Source organism: Prorops nasuta, unplaced genomic scaffold (genome assembly GCF_024137725.1).
Source record: "Prorops nasuta isolate Cenicafe-Biocafe unplaced genomic scaffold, Cenicafe_Pnas_1.2 PNAS00016, whole genome shotgun sequence".
In the NCBI taxonomy this organism is placed as follows: Eukaryota; Metazoa; Arthropoda; class Insecta; order Hymenoptera; family Bethylidae; genus Prorops; species Prorops nasuta.
The window spans coordinates 5,449,667-5,468,271 of NW_027116813.1; the positions used below are offsets into that span (position 1 = coordinate 5,449,667).

Below are 18,605 nucleotides of genomic sequence, written 5' to 3' on the forward strand. Positions count from 1 at the left end.
GGCCCGGTGGCGCGGGAGCGCGAGGGCGCGCAGGAGGCGCGGAGGCGGGTGGAGGCGCGGGGGCCTTCCGTTTTGTGGCCAAGCGGGCCACAATGGTGGCGCGGCTGACCGGGCGTCCGGTCGGAGCCGTGACGTCCGGCAGTCGGCTCTGTGGAGGGTGTCGGGGGACGGTAATCACCCGTCTCTCGATGCCCAACGTGGGCTGCTGCGGGGGAGTCGGGGGGAACACTTCGCGAACGCGACGAGCTTGCCGGTGCTGGTCCATGATCGATCAGGGTATGCGTTTTGGGTGTCGTTTCCGGCCTTATATAGCCCATCGATGCGATAGGGGAAAGATGTGCTTCCCCTTCCACCTGCATTTCCGGACAGGGTTTTAACTCCTTTATGGGCGGTATCAATAAATCGAACTTAGACAAAATCTTAGCTTAGATTACTCTTAGCAAATGCTTAGGTAAAATTGGCTGGAGATTGTCATGAAGTTTATCCGTGATTTTAGACAGTTACGAAATCGACTGTTGTCGTGTCAGCTATCAGTTTGAAGTAAGGTTATGGCTATGTTGATTGGCACTGATTGAAGTAGATAAATGGCATGCTAAAGGAATTAACTCGTCTATTTATAAACGAAGTACATATAATTCGTTTGGTATGTATTAAAATTTATTGAAAATTTTTATAACAATTAGACTTGTATAATTTATAATTATCCCTATTGTAAGAAACCTAACCTAAACCAATTCCTGTTACTTAATTCCTTTGTAGAAAGTACTTTTTTGTTAATAAAACAAAAATGTCCAAACGATCTCCTCCGTATAGTCATTTGGAAAAAAGAGTATTTTTAGAAATATTAAAAAAATATAAAAATGTAATAGAATGCAAATCAGTTAGTGCTGTTAATTTAAGGGACAAAAACTTTGCATGGAAATCAATTACTGAAGAATATAATATTAATACGTTAATTGATTTGAAGGTAATCTTTAATACTATTTTCTGTTATTTTTTATGTCTACATTGCATTTATAAATTGACATTGCAAATTGCTCAAATTAAGTATAACAAATCTAGGGTCAGTTACACCAACTATTTAATGAAGTTTTCTCTCGTTAAACTCTGGTTAAATAATAGTTATCGTTAAATAAACAATGCTATTTTAACCAAAGGTTAAGTTAACTCGGGTTAGTAGCAACGGTCCCTAGTGGACTTATGCCAAAAGAACGGAAAAATCTTAATTAAATTATAATGTTTTTTTAATGACAATAGCTATTAGTTATTGCTGTTTCCCTAAGTTATTTTTTCACATATTTTATAATTAATTTTAGAGAAATGTTCACCAACTAAAAAAATTTTGGCAGAATTTAAAGCAACAGACACGACATAATCTTTCTACTGAGAGACAATCAAGATACAGGACTGGAGGAGGCCCTGAAATGCCTGAAGTCTCAATTGATAGTGAAGTGTTAGATATATTGCCATCTTTGATGATAACTGCTCCAGTAATCGCATCTTCTAACTTTTCTAGCGAGCAATCATTAAGTGCGTATAATGAATAGTATATAAATTATCCTTAATAATACAAAAAAAATAATATCACTTTAGACGTATTGTATAGTCAGGATTTAATATCACATATAATTAATAGTATATATGAACTGTCTTAAACTACATGTACTAACATACTAATTTTTTAATTGTTTAGATGTACAAGAGAAAGTTATTGAAACAGTTAAATCGAATGCAACTAAACGATTAAATACTGTAAACGTAGATGAATATTTTGAAAATAGTTTATTCGAAGCTGAAGAATTGGAAGCAGCAGAAACAAGAAGTGAAGTAATTCTACAAAACGAGCTTGGTAAAACGTTTCCAATAGTCTCTTCTAGTCTTTTATGAAATAGATGTTTCATATAATTTTATAAAGATACTGACATAAAATGTTAAGAGAGTGCATAAATAATAATAGTAAAATAAGATTCTTATGAATGTTTTTAACTTAAAATAAAAAGATTAATATCACATAAACCATAATATTCAATTTTACATCATTGTTTTCAGATTTTACGAGTTCTTCCGGAAATTTAAAAATACAAAAACTTAATAGAACCTTGTCTTTAAAAAAGAAAGAAATGCAATTAGCAGAAATAAAAATAAATCATGAAAAAAAATTATGTAAAATGAAAGAAGAGAAAGAGCGTATCATTACTAAATTAATAACGGAAAAATTAGAAATAGAGATTGCTGAAGCCAAGGAAAAATTAAAACTGTCAAAATTTCTTGCAGAGAAAGAGATGTAAGTACAATAACTTTTAATGTGAGAATAACAAATCTATTATAAAAACATTTTAGGAAAAATGCATATTATGAATAAACTGGAATTGAATACTCGTCGTCTACTCCTTCATGAACTTTTTGCTTTATTTGGATGAAGCATTTTACTCCTAGAATCTTACGTGATGTAGGTTTTCATTTAAATCTCAGTGCTGCCGCATTATGAAAAAGGAAACTGTACATATAATTAATGAAATAAATTCATTACGACATTGTCCCTATATAAAAATCCGGCTCCTGCCATATCCGTATTTTCATTTTCATCATTCTCCATATAATCATCATTTTCAACAATATTATCATAATCATCATCATCAGTTTCTTCTTGAGGTAAAATATTGTCATAAATTAATGATAGATTGTGTAAAACTGCACAAGCTGTTATTACTGACGTAGATGTAGATAATTTTAAAGTTAGACCTTTTGACAAACATGGAAATCTTCTTTTCCATATGCCAAATGTCCTTTCTACTACCATTCTGGTACGTGATTGTATCATATTATATCTGTAAAATATTTATATTAATATTAAAAGATTAGTCCAACATTTAACATAATTTAATATCACCTCTCTTGTTCATTTGATTCGGGATTTCTGAATGGGGTCAAAAGAAAAGGTAGAGCAGGATATCCTTTATCCCCTATTAGTATACCAGATATTTCTTGTTGTTGAAAACGATGAAATACTCTAGAATTTTTCAAAATTCTAGAATCATGATTACTTCCTGGCCATTCGGGAACAATATCTAAAAATTCTGTTCTTGGACCTACAACAGCCTTATATAGATATATTTATGAAATTAATAATTCAATAATTATAAACAATAAACACACACACACACACACACATACATATATATATAGACATTACTTTGAAATACCTGTACATTTAAGGAATAGTAAGATTTTCGATTCCTATATTGTTCGAGATTGGGAGGAGCAGAAAATGTTGCGAAGTAGATTCCGCATTTCTCTGTTATATCTCCCATCTCTATTGCGCTCACAATAGACGGCTAGACCGACAGCGTCTAGTCGCTCTATCTGTCTCTCTCTCCGCGGCGCGCTTGCGCGTCTTCTGGCCCTGGCGCGTCGCGGCCGCGAAGCGACACTACTTGCGCGCTTGGCCACTAGGTGGCCAGCGCCCGCGGCAGCTCTCTCGCTGGCAAGATTAGTGTCGCGTAATTATATAGATGGGTCCTTGATAAGGACCCATCGCACCCCAAACTAGCTCGACAGCTGTGTGACAGCAGCAACAGCAGCATACCTTGACGCCTCCACGGCTTGTGTTTGACGCCTCACCGGCATCTTGAAGAGCGCCTCCACCGGCGAACTCATTTGGGAGCATACTTTGGTAAGTATCACCCACCACCCACTGCCTACCAAGAGGGGACTACCCCTCTGCGGCACATTCCTCCCTCCTTAAGGGAGATTTCTCCGGGGACTGCCCGGGAGAAAATCAACCCTCTCCTTCCCCTCCACACTGCCTCCGAGGACTACCTCGGACCCAGTGTTCCGACCCCCAAGTCCAGGGCTCTCGACGAGTCGGGTAGTGGGAGGGGTAGAATTCACCCTAGGGGTTGGGGTGGCTCGGAGCCACTAGAGCTCTTGGAGAAGGCGGCCGAAGGGCAAGGGGACTTCCCCTTCCCTAAAAACCACTTCTCCAACTTCGCTTCCTCCCGGGGCTGGGGATTTTACTAGGGAATACCCTAGGGAAATTGTCCAGTCCGGGAGCTTATAAGTCCGCGCTCCTTTCTGGGGAATTCTAGTCTCTGGGGTTCTTGGGAAACTTCGTTTACCGAAATTCCCTAGAATTTGACGACGACAAATTCCCTAGGAAGTCGATTATTTTAACTTAGCGGTTCTTTTGTAAAATTATTGTAAACTTTTGTATATATTTTATTTATTAAATAAAACCTCTTTTACCACATAACCTGGCTTTGAATACTTTATTTTAGAATAAGGCCTTCCTTTCTGACCACAGGTTCGGAGCCAACTTGAGGCACTGTTTCGCACAAATTTTTGGTCCTTCGAGCCGGATTTCCGGCAAAAAACGTTCGAAGTGCATCAGTGTTTTTAAGTTGGAGATTCTGACTGTGTTAAGATTGTGGTTTGTTCTGGAATAGAGATTCAAGATGACTACGCCTAGCTCAGGGGAATTACTAGAAGCGATCAATTACGTGCCCATGATTCGGGATGAATTCGTTCGGTTGGTCGTTAACATTAAGAAACGTGGAGTACGCAACTTCACCCTCCCTTTCTTGGAGGATAGGCTTGCGGCCGTCGAGAAGTGGCTTAAGGTGTTGCATAAAACTCACGTTAAGATCACTACTCATACTAAACCGGCTGAATTAGCTAAAATGGATTACGTAACCGAAAGTTGGTATGAAGCGGCCCTTGATGCCCATAGTGACGCGGAAGAATACATCCTAGGACATTTAGATGAACTTCGCTCCAATCAGGTGATGCCAGCATCAGGTCCCACGGCGCCTTCAGGCGAAATAAACCACATTAGGCTTCCAATTATCGATTTGCCGAAGTTTTCCGGGGATTATTTAGAATGGAACAACTTTTATGAAACATTCAGTTCCATTGTTCATGAAAAGGCATATGTCTCCGGACGAGACAAGTTCCACTACCTAAAATCTTGCTTGCAAGGTGAAGCGGCTACGGTTATTAAATCTTTAGCGATCACCTCCGAGAACTATGAGATAGCATGGGACACTCTAGTAGCTAGGTATACTGACAGACGAATGATCACGGATACGTTCTTGGACCAGATCTCGCAAGTACCCACGCTTCGGGGTGACAATTTTAAAGTTCTCAAGGAAGTTAGGGACTCGGTCACGGTTGCGCTCAACGCCCTCAAAACTATGGGTTACGGCGTCGATCATTGGGATCCCATCATTGTTCATTCACTGAAGAACAAACTGGATGACACCCTCCGCTTGGCCTGGGAGATGTATCTGGGAAGCAGCAAGGATTATCCCACCTTTCTTCAATTTTCGGAGTTTCTAACGCGTCACATTAACTCTTTGCAATCATTAGGTAACAAACCTAGAACTTCCAAAAAGGAATCGGGGAGATCCTTGAAGTCACACGCTACTAGCGTGAATAGTACCGGTTGCGCTCACTGTGGTAGTAACCATTTCTTGTATCAGTGCAAGGACTACCTTGCATTGACCCCTCAGGCACGTTCAAAGTTCGCATTTTCACAGAATCTTTGCATCAACTGTCTGAGGCCCGGGCATAGTTGCTCCAATTGCTCTTCTTCGTCACGATGCAGGAAATGTAGTAAAATGCATCATACTTTATTACATTTTGACAAATCTGGCACCGGGGGGAGCAAGGCACGGGGGTCTACCCCCGCGGTCAACTCCTTTTCCGAGCCAGAACCCTCTAGCTCGAATACTACAACACATCTTAGTGTTTCCGACACCCGATCAGTGCTTTTGGCCACTTTCTCTGCCAGAATCGACGCTCATGACGGTTCTCGTATTATAGTCCGCGGTTTAGTTGACACAGGCTCCGAAACTTCCTTTATTTCGGAAAATCTAGCTCAGCAGCTACGGGTATCACGAAAACGTGTCAACGCGACCATTCATGGCGTCTCTCTGAATTCGGCTCAAAACGTTCGAGCAGAGGTACAGATTACGCTTCATTCTCTATCACGACACGGTGTCTCGTTGGACGTAACTGCATTGATCTTACCCAGGATTACTCAGTATATGCCTCCGACTTATTCTCCGTCGTCCTTTCCAGCACTTAGCGAAATTGATCTGGCTGATAACTTCGCTTCAACCAGGGCTCCAATTGATGTGCTCATTGGCGCAGACTATCTTGCAGCATTGATGGAAGGCCCGTACATGCATTCTCCTGATCATACGTTGTTTGCTCAGCGGACTATTTTCGGGTGGATCGTTTCGGGGGTCGTACCCAAGGCTGGTCGCTCTCATAGTGTCACGGTGCATCATTGCTTTGAGGTAGAAAAAACCCTTCGCGACTTCTGGGAACTGGAAGAAGTTCCGGAAGTCAAACCCATGTCCACAGAGGACTCCCTCTGTGAGCAACATTTTGTGAATACGGTATCACGCACCTCTTCAGGTCGTTTTGTCGTTGCTTTACCTTTTCGATCTGACATCGAGAAGCACAGCTTAGGTTCTTCCTCTCGGGTAGCAGAGAAAACCGTAAAACGAATACTTCGGCGATTGGAAACCTCTCCAGAACAAGCTGAAAGTTATTCTCAATTCTTACAGGAGTATCAAGTGTTAGGACATATGTCTCCTGTTCCTTTGAACTCTGATTTTCGCGTCTTTCTGCCTCATCATGCAGTTTTTAAGACCGAGAACCAGAAAACAAAGATTCGCGTTGTATTCAACGCATCTTCTAAAACTTCTACTGGCGTCTCGCTTAACGATACGTTATTCATTGGACCCAAGCTCCAACAGGACATCACGCGGATCCTAATGAATTGGCGTTCCTTTCGATATGTAGGCGTCACTGACATTGTTAAAATGTTCAGACAGATTCTTGTGCGTTTTGAGGACCGCAAGTATCAGAACATTTTATGGAAGTCTGATTCCGGTGAGCTTCAGGCCTTCGAACTCAACACGGTGACCTACGGTACGGGACCGGCACCGTTCCTATCCTCGCGAGTTTTGCGCGAATTAGCTTACACGGACGGAGCTAACTTCCCTCTCGCGCAGGATGTGCTTTTAAATTCTACTTATGTAGACGATATACTTTTTGGGGCCCATGACTTACAGCAACTTAGTTCGGTCAGGGAACAACTCATCGCTCTACTGGCAAAAGGGGGCTTCTCCTTAAGCAAATGGGCATTCAATCAACCGGGGTCTTCCCCGCTTGAACCTACCGAGCTGCATTCTTTCTTTGAGGATCCTGCTGGATCAAGTAAAGTCTTGGGCATATATTGGGATCACGGGGATGATAGCTTCCGCTTCCGTGTTTCTCCTTCACACATTGGTGTACTAACCAAACGCATCCTCTTATCAGAGAATGCTAAGATCTTCGATCCATTGGGATGGATTTCTCCAATAATCATCACTCTAAAGCAGTTAATGCAATCCACCTGGTTGCTTAAACTCTCTTGGGATGAAGAAATTCCTGAACCTATTAAGTCAAAATGGCTCAAGTGCTATGAGCATCTCCGAGACTTACAGACTTTACGGATTCCACGGTGGACCGGACAATCACTTACTACTGGAAAACGCGAATTAATTGGATTTTGTGACGCCTCAGAACTTGCGTACGGCGCAGTCGTTTATGAACGCCTCACTGATGAGGACGCTAAACTCTCGGTACATTTAGTAATGTCCAAAACAAAGGTCGCTCCGATCAAGACCACTTCAATCCCTCGTCTGGAGTTGGTCGCAGCTGCCCTTCTAGTCAAGTTATTGGTTCACGTCAAGGGAAGCTTGGTCGGGCGTTGTGATGCGATTCGTTGCTATTCGGATTCGCAAGTCGCTTTAGCCTGGATAGCAAAGCAACCTGTGCATTGGAAGACGTTTGTGGCTAATCGCGTTTCATATATCCAAACACATTTATCGGAAGCCAGCTGGCATCATGTACCCACTAAGTTGAATCCTGCCGACTTGTGCTCAAGAGGAACCAGTGCTCAACAGTTATCAGAGGACTCCCTTTGGTGGCATGGGCCTGCTTTTCTCCGTGAGCACACCGCAAATCCCGTTCAGGTCTTTGAAACCGCGGAAGAAAGTCGGAAGGTAGCGTTAACCGCTCAATTCGACACAACTGAGTGTTGGTTTTTTGATAAGTTTTCGTCTTGGTCTAAACTGGTCCGAGTTATGGCCTATGTTCTTCGATTTGTCCAGCGGACCAGAAAAACCGGCCAATGGGAGGACTCCCTCCTGTCTGCAACGGAAATTCGCAGTTCGATTGAAGCCTTGGTAAAGGTTGTTCAACGAACGCACTTCGCGAGCGAAATCTCAGCCTTGAATCATGGGTTACGTATACCGTCGCGGTCAAAGCTTCGTTCCTTACATCCGGTCATTGATTCACAAGGAATCCTAAGAATAGGGGGGCGGCTTCGGAACGCCGAAATTTCTGAACAAATGAAACACCCCATTATTCTTCCGGATTGCCACTTAACGGCCATACTCATTAGGCAAAAGCACCTAGATACACTTCACGGGGGGCTCCAACTAACTTTGTCCACGTTGCGACAAAAGTTTTGGGTCGTGAATGCGCGAAATCTAGTAAAATCATGCGTTCACAAATGCGTCACGTGTGTTCGCGAACGCGCTAAACTCGGTAACCAGCTTATGGGATCACTCCCTGCCGCTAGGGTTTCGCGAAGCTTCACTTTTGAACACACCGGAGTAGACTATGCTGGGCCTTTCTTGGTTAAATTGCATCACGGTCGTAACGCAAAATCCATGAAATGTTACGTGGCAGTGTTCGTATGTCTATCTACCCGTGCTGTTCACTTGGAACTCGTTTCTCGATTGGATACCGAGGCCTTCCTCGCTGCGCTGTCTCGATTCATTTCTCGTCGTGGAAAACCTGCCGTTATGTACTCAGACAACGGCCTTAATTTTCAAGGAGCGGATGCGGAACTTAAACACGCCTACCGATGTGCCTTAGAAGCCGCCCGCGCTCAACCCACCGAGTCCATCCGTGAAATCGAGTGGAAATTCATTCCTGTCGCTACTCCCCACTGGGGCGGTCTTTGGGAAAGTGCTGTAAAAAGTATGAAACACCACCTGAAGCGCTCCCTCGGAGTTTTCGTGCCTAATTTCGAGGAAATGACCACACTACTGACTAAGATTGAGGCCTGCCTAAATTCACGACCTATATCGCGGTTACATGATGATCCAGAGTCTTTGGACGTACTCACTCCGGGGCATTTCTTGTCAGGACGGGCGTTAAATTCCCCCCCTGAACTTTCCACCTTGGATTTACGCGAATCATCATTAAACCGTTGGCAAACCGTGAATCGAATCACCGAGACATTTTGGAAGAAATGGTCTTCCGAATACTTACATACTCTGCAGCATAGGCCGAAATGGCAAAATTCTAACTCGGAATTTGGTGAAGGAGATCTAGTTCTTGTTAAAGTACCTAACAATCCCCCGCGCATGTGGACCTTGGGGCGGATTCTCAAACTAGTTCCTGGAGTAGACGGGGTAGCTCGCGTAGCGATAGTTAAAACCGCGAGAAAAGAGATTCAACGGAGTCTCTCGCAACTATGTAAACTCCCCTCTTAGCCCTCACTTTGGGTCGTATCAGGGTCTAGTTTCACCCTACTTTCCGGCATCCTGGGACTCTTCAGGTTGTCATCTCTCCTTCTCAAGCTTCCTGGGACTCTTCAGGTTGCTTAAACTTTCTTTCCCCGGTTTCCTGGGACTCTTCAGGTTACCACCTCCTCTCTCGGGCGTCCTGGGACTCTTCAGGTCGCCCTGTTTCCTGTTCCAAACCTTCAGGAACACTTTATGATCTCCGCCATGTCTTTTCTTCCAAAACTCCCACGATACTTACTGAGTCTTCGTACTCATCATTTGCCTTTTCGGTGCAGAACGATTGATCATGGCGGACTATCCATGGGCCCACCTCTTGGGTGTAGGGTACGAGGACGAGGGGGACGATGTCCTCGAATTGCATGCCCCCCGGGAGGAAGCGGAATTTCTACGGCTGTTCGGCCACGTTCTCCCGGCGGGGCAAAAAGAGAAGCCACCACCACCAACGCCGCGGAAACCACCATCGAACCCGCGACGTCGGAGGCCCGTGGTTGCCGCCCAGAAGCGCATTGCCTCGACGAACTGGGCTGGGAAAGTCTTAGACGATCCCAGCGCCAGGGAAATCGAGCGCAATGCGCAAAAAATTATTGTCCGAGCCTTCGGGCAGACAATCGAGGTGCCGCTATATTCGGCCCTCAAACTGCGGAGATGGAAGGCCTGGGCCCCTCAGGGAAAAATTATACTCCGGTGGACTCCGGCCCTGGAATTAAATTCCGCGAAGCTTCAAATGAAGCCCTGTAAATAGTCGTCTCGTCCTTATCTGTTTTTATATCTTTTATTTTATTTTTTTTTTGTAAATAAAATTGGTTAAACTGACTACACTCTTTCTTCCTTGTTTTGACGCCATCGCGTCAACGGGGGGAGTTTGTTCGAGATTGGGAGGAGCAGAAAATGTTGCGAAGTAGATTCCGCATTTCTCTGTTATATCTCCCATCTCTATTGCGCTCACAATAGACGGCTAGACCGACAGCGTCTAGTCGCTCTATCTGTCTCTCTCTCCGCGGCGCGCTTGCGCGTCTTCTGGCCCTGGCGCGTCGCGGCCGCGAAGCGACACTACTTGCGCGCTTGGCCACTAGGTGGCCAGCGCCCGCGGCAGCTCTCTCGCTGGCAAGATTAGTGTCGCGTAATTATATAGATGGGTCCTTGATAAGGACCCATCGCACCCCAAACTAGCTCGACAGCTGTGTGACAGCAGCAACAGCAGCATACCTTGACGCCTCCACGGCTTGTGTTTGACGCCTCACCGGCATCTTGAAGAGCGCCTCCACCGGCGAACTCATTTGGGAGCATACTTTGGTAAGTATCACCCACCACCCACTGCCTACCAAGAGGGGACTACCCCTCTGCGGCACATTCCTCCCTCCTTAAGGGAGATTTCTCCGGGGACTGCCCGGGAGAAAATCAACCCTCTCCTTCCCCTCCACACTGCCTCCGAGGACTACCTCGGACCCAGTGTTCCGACCCCCAAGTCCAGGGCTCTCGACGAGTCGGGTAGTGGGAGGGGTAGAATTCACCCTAGGGGTTGGGGTGGCTCGGAGCCACTAGAGCTCTTGGAGAAGGCGGCCGAAGGGCAAGGGGACTTCCCCTTCCCTAAAAACCACTTCTCCAACTTCGCTTCCTCCCGGGGCTGGGGATTTTACTAGGGAATACCCTAGGGAAATTGTCCAGTCCGGGAGCTTATAAGTCCGCGCTCCTTTCTGGGGAATTCTAGTCTCTGGGGTTCTTGGGAAACTTCGTTTACCGAAATTCCCTAGAATTTGACGACGACAAATTCCGTAGGAAGTCGATTATTTTAACTTAGCGGTTCTTTTGTAAAATTATTGTAAACTTTTGTATATATTTTATTTATTAAATAAAACCTCTTTTACCACATAACCTGGCTTTGAATACTTTATTTTAGAATAAGGCCTTCCTTTCTGACCACAGGTTCGGAGCCAACTTGAGGCACTGTTTCGCACATATATACTTCAGCATGTTCTCGAAATTGTGTACCACTTAAACGTATGTGAGTACAATCGATTGCTCCAGTTACATTATCCAGTCCTATAGCACCTTCGCCAAAACCTAATTCTTTAAATAATTGAAAATTTTCTTCTATCTCTCTTTCGTTTGTAGGAAATTTGACATACTTTCTAAAGTACGTTGACAATAAATTAGTTACACGGAAAACGATGTAACTCACAGTAGACTGCTGTAAATTAACGAGGTCCGCGCTTACTCTCTAAAGTATTAAAACAAAAATTAAGTTAACTAAATAAATTCAGTTTTGAGTGTCAGTATTTTGTAAAATAAATTATTTTTACTTGAAAAGTATTAGTTGCGAAATATCTTAAAGTGATCAGTAACTGTATTACTGGTTCCACAGGTAATCCTCTTCTGTCAGGCTTTTTTAAATAATGCTCTATTAAAGGCAACAAACCATACATTGTGCTCTCTTTTGAAAATCTATATCTTAATTTAAAATTCCTCTCATCATAACTTTCAAAGGGATTTATAGCATCACGGAGGTAACGCTTATGACGCCGAATACTGCCACTGTATTCCTCATCAGACGATGAATCAGAAGAAGAAATAAGATTCAAATTAAATTCATTGATATAATTTATTTCTTCCATTTCTCACCTATGGTTAATTTCAATGTATTATTCATTCAATACTTATAATTATTTTAAATAACTTACAAATAAAAATTAACTTTTGATTTCACTACTCTTCATATGAATTCCATTCTTTCTGATCATTTATTTTTAGCAGTCCTCTATATTAAATTTTCTTCCAATAAAAATAAATTTGGTTTTCATTTTCTTCATTTTTCATTTTCTTTCAATATTCAATAAACTGTAAAGAAAAACATAGTTTTTAACATAAATATACTGTTACTGTATAATAATTAATACTTTGAATTACAGTTTAAATACTTATTTAAGATTTTGTCATTTTCTTTTTCAAATTACATTCTACATGTTACAAAAAGTAGCTTGAGCATCCTTTAAACTTCTTGTTGCTTTCATTTCAACCTTTTGTCTAAAATCACGGAGAGCTTGAACTTAAAACATAAATCCTCGCTGAGCAGTTGCTAAGACTAATCTAAGCTAAGATTTTGTCTAAGTTCGATTTATTGATACCGCCCTATGTGATGGTCACCTATAGTTCGACCATCTATACTTCGGAGCCTAAAAATGACAGGTGATGGTGCTGCCACTATCGTGTATGGGCCGGAGTATCGCGGGGCCAGCTTGCTTGCGTAGTTTTTTGATGCGTCCGATAGGTGGTGCTCGCGCTTCATTACTTTGTCGCCCGGCTTGGGGCGCCACTTTCGGCGACGGAGATTGTAATGCCGTTCCTGCGCATGCGTTGCCTCTTGTTGTCGTTTGTGGGCCTCTTCCCTCGACGTTCCTAAACGCATCAATTTTTGTTCATGGGCCTGAACGTCCTCCCTGGTGATTTCTCGGTCGGTAATGTCGGTGTGTTCGGTATGAAGCGCTCCGGGTGCATTCAATGATCGCCCAAAATTTAGGAAAGCTGGACTAAAGCCAGTACTGGCTTGTTTAGCCGTATTTAGAGCAAATATGAGCTCGGACAGCTTTTCATCCCATTTTTGGTGATCTTTACCGACATATTGACAGATCATTGTTTTGATCGTCCGGTTTGCCCTTTCTACGGGATTGCACTGCGGGGAATATGGCGGCGTCCGTCTGTGCTGAATCCCGAGTTTTTGAAGACCTTCGCTGAATTCATGGCTAATGAATTGTCGGCCATTGTCAGTCGTAAGGATTTTAGGGCATCCAAAGCGGAAAATTACCAGCTCTCGGAGGGCTTTTAGGCAATTTTTAGCGGTAGCGGTTCGGAGGGGTTTAACTTCTACCCAGCGAGTGAAACGGTCCTGAATAACTAACAGGGTATTATTACCTGTTTTTGACCTAGGTAGTGGTCCGACTAAATCCATTGAGACCGAAACCCACGGTTCGGTGCTGTGTTTAGTGAACATTTTTCCGGCTACTCCTTGTTGATTAATTTTATGTTGCTGACAGGAGGTACATTTCTGTACGTCTTTTTCCTTCTCGCAACAATCCGGGCCAGAAATATTGTTCTGCTAAACGGGCCTGGGTGCGGGCAACCCCTTGGTGTCCGGCCGTTGGTTGGTCGTGACACTCTTCTAATACTCGCGGGCGGAGTTCGGTAGGGACGCATTGACACCAACCATGCTGAGGATGGTGGTGGTACAATACGTTTTTGTCCAATAGGTAATTGGACAATTTCTCGGGTTCCTTGGACAAATTTTTGATTATCCGGTTGTACCAAGGACAAGTGACCCCTTCTAACTGGTATATCTCAGGATCCAAGTTAGTTTTAACGGGTGCTCGGGATAAGGCGTCTGGTACGTGGTTGGAAGCGCCCTTTCGGTATTTTACTTCAAAGTCGTATTGTTGGAGAGCCACGGACCATCTGGCTAGTCGGCCATTGGGTGCGGAGAGATTGCGAAGCCATTTTAACGAAAAATGATCGGTGATTACCGTGAAGTGATATCCTACCAGGTAAGGTCGCATCTTCTCAATTCCCCAAATGACGGCTAGACATTCCTTTTCGGTGGCGGAGTAGTTAACTTCGGCTCCTCTTAGCGTTCGACTTGCGTAAGCAACCACGTGTTCTTTGCCTTCTAAATCTTGAGTGAGGACTGCTCCTAATCCAACGTCACTGGCGTCCGTTTGTAGTGTAAACTCCTTTGAGAAATCTGGACAAGTCAGGATGGGGGCTTTGGTTAACTGTTGTTTAAGTTGCTGGAAGGCGTTTTCTTGTTTGGATCCCCAATTCCAGGGTTGCTTCTTCTTAAGGAGTTTATTCAGCGGTTCGGACGTGGTGGCGACGTTTGGTAGGAAGCGGCGGTACCATGACACCATACCGAGGAATCTTCGGAGTTCGTGTAGATTGGTTGGTGTGTCTCTGGCTGTGATTGCCTCTACCTTGTCCGGGTCGGTGTGTAATCCATTCTGGTCAATTATATGTCCCAGATATCTGAGGCTTGTTTGTCCAAATTTACATTTTTCTGGATTAATTTGGAGATTTGCCTCTTTTAGTCGGCGTAGTACTTCTTTTAGGGCTTGGAAGTGTTCCTCGAATGTACTCCCGAGCACGATTATGTCATCGAGGTACGCGAAGGCATAAGGTTCCATAGCTGGACCTATTACTCTGTCCAAAAGCCTTTGGAAGGTAGCCGGTGCGGAATGTAGGCCAAAAGGCATTACCTTGAATTGGTAATGGCCTCTGCCTGGTATGGCGAAAGTCGTAATCGGTCGACTTTCCGGATCTAGGGGAATTTGCCAGTATCCATTTTTCAAGTCAATCGTTGAAAGATATCTGGCCCCTTTTAGTTTGTCCAAAATGTTTTGGACCGGTGGTAACGGGTATGCATCCCGTTCGGTAACAGTATTGACTTGTCGGAAGTCAATACAGAAGCGGTATTTTCCGTCTTTCTTTCGGGCTAGAACGACCACTGAATTCCATGGACTGTCGGAAGGCTCTATTACGTCCTCTGTTAACATTTTGTCCAGTTCCTGGTCAATGATACCCTGTAGCTTAGGATTGTAGGTCCGATAGCGTTGACGGATGGGTTCTTGTCCAGTTTTTACCCGGATGCAATGTTGAGCCCAAGTGGTATGTTTTCTGGAAAGTTTGGTAGTCCGGAGCTCTTCTTGTACCATTTTGTCCAGTTTTTCTCTCTCAGAGGGAGAGCATCTACGTAGGCCTCGATTCGCCTCGGAGGTGATAAGACATGCTTTTACTGGAACAGAGGTACTCCATTGGAATCCGATACGGTTCAGGAAGTCTAGTCCTAATAAGACGTCTACTGGTAAGGTCGGTAAGATGCGGAAGATGTGATTTAACTTCACTTTTTCTATCCGGATCTTTAAGCGGGCGGTTTTCGTAACCGGAATCTTCTCTCCATTAGCCAATCGCGTAGCTTCTTGCAACGGATTGGTTAATGGTGTGCACTCTTGGAATACTCTTGTCCCAATATAGGAGTGCGTGGCTCCTGTATCAATCAGGGCTCGGTAATTCCGGTTATTGATACGGAGTAAATTATGAGGACGCGGGTCTCTCAATCTTTGGTAGGGGGCCGGGAGGCTTCAGTTCCCTCTCGGCCCGCAACGGGGTTTCCCGGACACGGACATTCACGGGAGTATACTCCTTCTTTCCCGCAACGGGAGCAGAACAATTTCTGAGGTCGTTTGCAACTCTTGCGGTTATGTCCTCTTTGTCCGCAATTCCAACAACATTCTTTGGAGTTATAAGCAGGGCTAGCGGTGGCCACTGCTTTTTCGGATCGAGGTTTCCTAGATTCGGATCTTCCGGAGAAAGCTTTGTTTAAATCTAGGTTGATTTCGAATTCTTGTCCAAGCTCAATTAGGTCGGCTAGGGTGTGTACCTCCCTTCTCTTAATATAGTTTCTATAAGCCGGTTGGAGGTTGTTATAGTAGCGATCCAATTGTGAAGCCTTGGACATTTCCCCATGGCGGCGCATAAGAGTTCCTAGTCCCGTGATGTAATCTAGGATTCGTTCCTGCGGCTTTTGTAATCGCTGATGTATACTTTCCTCCATAGCGACATGAAACCGTGCCGGTAGGTATTATCTGCGGAAGAGAGTGTTAAACTCTTTCCATGTGTTTATTTCCTCCTTTACTAAACGATACCATAAAAGAGGTTGTCCTGCCAGAAGGACTGGTACACAGGCAAGTAACTCGGCTTCCGCAATCTGGTAGCTTTCTTGCAATTCCTCGATTCTTTCTAGGAAACTTAGGGGATCTTTCCTTTCAAAACGAATACCAGACTTACGTGCCCACTCTAGCGCTTGGCGCGGGTTAAAATCGGGCTCTTCGTCCATGGTGCTAGCTGCCGAAGTATTCGGTTCAATATTCGCCAAGTGATATTCCACTAGCCGGGCTCGTAGCTCGTCTCGGTTTCCTTCGGTGGATAATTGCAGTGAAGCAAGTTTCTTTGCTAAATCCGCCTTGCTGAGCTTATAGATGAAGCCGGTCGATGTTTTCGGTTGGGGCATTAAACCGTCTTTTTGATCGTTCTCGGTCCCTGTTCGGGCGCCAATTTGTAACGCGTTTTGTTGACGAGTTTAGTCGTCGCAAAAACCGTTCGGTTCGCTTGACCGAGAAGGATCAAAATAAATATGGACGAGTTTAATGTAGATAACAAAAACTGTTTATTTGGGATAAATAAAAGAAACAAGAGTATTTACAATGTTTCTCGTACATAATAACATTAACCTATTTATGTTTCTGTTGTTCGTGTCTTGCCGCTGCAGGTGTGTACGCTTATGTGTCGGTCGCTATGTCGCAAGTATAATTATCGCCCGCTGGCGGCGCTTCGCTCGGTAGCCACTCGGCGGGGCTTTCGGGAACGGACCGGTATGCGGCGCGGCGGTAGGTGGCCTTACGGGAGGGCCCGGGGAGCCAATATGGCGGACGCCAATATGGCGGTCAACGGGGAAGCTGTAAATAAAACGGCATTAATCCCTGTAAGAAAAATGGCCGTTGGTCCGGAGAACTCCTGGACTCGGCCGTTAGCATGGGCATCGGGCAAGGAACGGTGCGGACGACGCGGAGAACTCCTGCGCCAGGAAGTGCTCGGAGAACTCCTGAGCAAAGGATAGGGATACGCGGAGAACTCCTGCGTAGGAAGGTTGGGAAGAGTATACCCGGAGAGCTCCTGGGTACGGAATGCTCAACTGGGTAGGAGCTCGGTCTTATATACCCAGTTGAGCCGCCGAAAACGGAATCGGCGCTGCGGAGCGGCCGTTTTGGGAAGTTAAGTAGGGGCATGACGAGGACTCTATACTTGGCGCACGCTATAGTATAGGCCGCGGTATCGGCACGTACGCCACAGCTCTCCCCACCACGCGGTATCGTGCATGGGGCAGCGCCAAAGCAAGCGTCTCGTCACAATATATATATATATATATAAGCGTATTGGAAGATGTCATGCTACCGACAGTAAGAGCAATCTATCCTGCGGAGGAAATGCCTACCATTCACTATGTGCAGGATAATTCCAGTGTACACACCTCCCTCAAGACACGAGATTGGTTTAACCGGCATCCACAAATTTCCCTGGTTGATTGGCCTTCAAAATCACCTGACTTAAATGTCATAGAGAATATCTGGGGTATCATAACCAAACGATGGAGACCAGAGGCTGAAAGAACCAAAGAAGCCCTGAGAAGCCACGTATTGAGAGTTTGGGAAGAATTGAGAGGAAAATCACAAATTTGTGAAAACTTAGTCAATTCTGTCCAGCATAGACTGAACAAAGTCTTAGAAAATAATGGTCATGCTATAGATTTTTTATGGTATAAAAATAATAGCTTATTATGATAGACTTACATTTCTTAATATTAATAATTATATTTTTTTAAATGAGATTTACTTAAGTCTTCAAATCCAAGTTTCATGGAGTAGCTGCGACTGCAATACATGGATTAACCTGAATTTCAAATATCCAAGAGTTTTTGTCCAATTTATTAGTTCCTATATCAGGGCTCGGAACGTCTTGCATCTTTCGGCTGATTTCCAAGCTCTATCCCCTCCACCAAGTCACGTGGGCTCGCAGTCGCAGGTCTTAGCTGCGCGCGCAAACCTAAGCCAGGTGCGGCGCACGTAATTATTATGATTCAGATAAAACACGTGGCACCAAATTAATGTTTATCAGCAATAGTATTATTGTTTATGCTGAAAAAAATCCATATGAATAAAAATGTTACATTAGTATAAATTATGTACAATTTGTAGGCTTAACGTCATTTTAAATATACTATTACAAAATAATATTAGTCGAAAGTGTTGCATTAATGTAATTATTTGATTCTAATAAACATTAAATTTATTCGATCTATAAAAGAATAGTGCTATGGCTCTATGTATTGAATTTGTAACTATTAAAATTACGCACACACAATTTGCAGTATTATTTTCCATATTGTAGTTCTGCTGCTAAAAATAAATATGC

At 44.0% G+C, this 18,605-nt stretch overlaps 2 protein-coding genes across 2 annotated transcripts; one reads left to right on the forward strand and one right to left on the reverse strand.

The window, feature by feature from the left end:
• Positions 1-787: 787 nt before the first annotated feature.
• LOC136779320 (myb/SANT-like DNA-binding domain-containing protein 3) lies at positions 788-2,362 on the forward strand. Its single transcript, XM_066736854.1, has 5 exons — positions 788-967; positions 1,317-1,530; positions 1,694-1,849; positions 2,050-2,284; positions 2,341-2,362. Exons 1-5 carry the CDS (start codon positions 788-790, stop codon positions 2,360-2,362), a joined length of 807 nt encoding a protein of 268 aa, XP_066592951.1.
• A 147-nt stretch (positions 2,363-2,509) lies between these two features.
• LOC136779321 (putative nuclease HARBI1) lies at positions 2,510-12,208 on the reverse strand. Its single transcript, XM_066736855.1, has 5 exons — positions 11,897-12,208; positions 11,552-11,814; positions 3,204-3,237; positions 2,891-3,099; positions 2,510-2,828 (listed from the first exon to the last, which is right to left on the reverse strand). Exons 1-5 carry the CDS (start codon positions 12,206-12,208, stop codon positions 2,510-2,512), a joined length of 1,137 nt encoding a protein of 378 aa, XP_066592952.1.
• Positions 12,209-18,605: the final 6,397 nt, after the last annotated feature.

Coding starts and splice junctions, on each gene's coding strand:
- LOC136779321 (XM_066736855.1), bottom strand. CDS start 12,208: ATGGAAGAAATAAATTATATCAATGAATTTAATTTGAATCTTATTTCT. Junction 3,238..11,551: donor GAACATGCTGAAGTATATAT/GTGCGAAACAGT, acceptor CGAACAATATAG/GAATCGAAAATCTTACTATT. Junction 2,829..2,890: donor GAATCAAATGAACAAGAGAG/GTGATATTAAAT, acceptor AATATTTTACAG/ATATAATATGATACAATCAC.
- LOC136779320 (XM_066736854.1), top strand. CDS start 788: ATGTCCAAACGATCTCCTCCGTATAGTCATTTGGAAAAAAGAGTATTT. Junction 968..1,316: donor ATACGTTAATTGATTTGAAG/GTAATCTTTAAT, acceptor AATTAATTTTAG/AGAAATGTTCACCAACTAAA. Junction 2,285..2,340: donor TTTCTTGCAGAGAAAGAGAT/GTAAGTACAATA, acceptor AAAACATTTTAG/GAAAAATGCATATTATGAAT.